The 1,170-nt window shown below is 22.8% G+C and overlaps 1 protein-coding gene across 1 annotated transcript; it reads right to left on the bottom strand.

The window, feature by feature from the left end:
• Positions 1 to 329: 329 nt before the first annotated feature.
• AAJ76_3380002 (hypothetical protein) lies at positions 330 to 1,170 on the bottom strand (the record flags this gene model as incomplete). Its single annotated transcript, XM_024475228.1, has 1 exon — positions 330 to 1,170. A coding segment is annotated over one exon (841 nt), but the record flags the coding sequence as incomplete, so codon positions are not given.

The following is a 1,170-nucleotide window of genomic DNA, read 5'->3' as shown; positions in this document are numbered from 1 at the left end:
ATGTAGTTAGCTCTATTATTTCCTTTGTTTGTTACTTTTACTTATATTAAAATTAAACTTTGACTTATATCCACACAGTTAATTATAAATGCAAAGTATTAGATATGCGAAAAAAAAACAAAATTTTTTTTAAGATTTTGTAAAACCTAAAAGTAACATCATAATTTATTGTGTGGTTAATGAGATATGATAATCGTTTTAAAGTTTTTTGCTTGTAAAGAAACGAATATTTTTACTTTAAATATATTTAATACCTTCAGATTATTTAAATACATCTAAAAGAATATTAACAACCATTCTGCAAAATTATGATATAAAAAAATATTTATTTACAGTTTCTTCAAAAAATTCTTCAATCTTATAATATTATAAACATATAGTTTAAATCTTTTTTCAAACCACTGAATATTGTACAATATCTCCGATAAAACTTTTTGAACATTTAAATCAGAAAACTTGGCACTGTCATTTTTTTGTATAACTTGATTCAAAAAAATTTCAATCTCTTTAGAATCAAATTTCAAAATTATTTCATTCATTGTAGTTTCAATTAATGTTAAATTACTAATTACATTACACTTATTGTGTTTTTGTAGATTAAAATGGCTTTTAAAGCTAACAATAAACTGTGCAACTTCTCTAAGAAATTCAACCAATTCAAATAAAAACTTTTTAGTATTTTCTGACAGGCAAAGAGTTTCAATGTCATTCATAAGAAGTTCAAAAGTTTCATTTGTAAAAGTTTTAAACCATTCAGAATGAAAGAAAATGCGATTGCGAATGCTACGATATTTAGAATTTTTGTCTAAGTTCAAATGGATAAGATCTGTAGGTGATTGTTTTTTCATATTTAAAAAAAACTTATCTTTAAGTGCTTGTAACACTTTTTTATTTTCAGTTAAAATATTATTAAACTCAATATTTGAATCAACAGATGAAAAGCTTTTGGAGGAATCATGTTCTACAGCAAAAGTTGCACTTTTTTTTTCTTGATCTTTTGTATCATTTGCAATCAAATCGTCGTTATTTGAAGATTTTTTATTATTAATTTTACAATATTCACCAACTTCTTTAGTGTAAAAATCTGCATATTTATCATGACCACAATGTTTAAAACTAGAATCAACTGAATTATTGTTATCATTTTCAAAATTAAACTCTTGAAAAAAA

Source organism: Vairimorpha ceranae (assembly GCF_000988165.1).
Source record: "Vairimorpha ceranae strain PA08 1199 chromosome Unknown NODE_338, whole genome shotgun sequence".
In the NCBI taxonomy this organism is placed as follows: Eukaryota; Fungi; Microsporidia; family Nosematidae; genus Vairimorpha; species Vairimorpha ceranae.
This window is presented reverse-complemented; position numbering and strand designations above follow the sequence as displayed.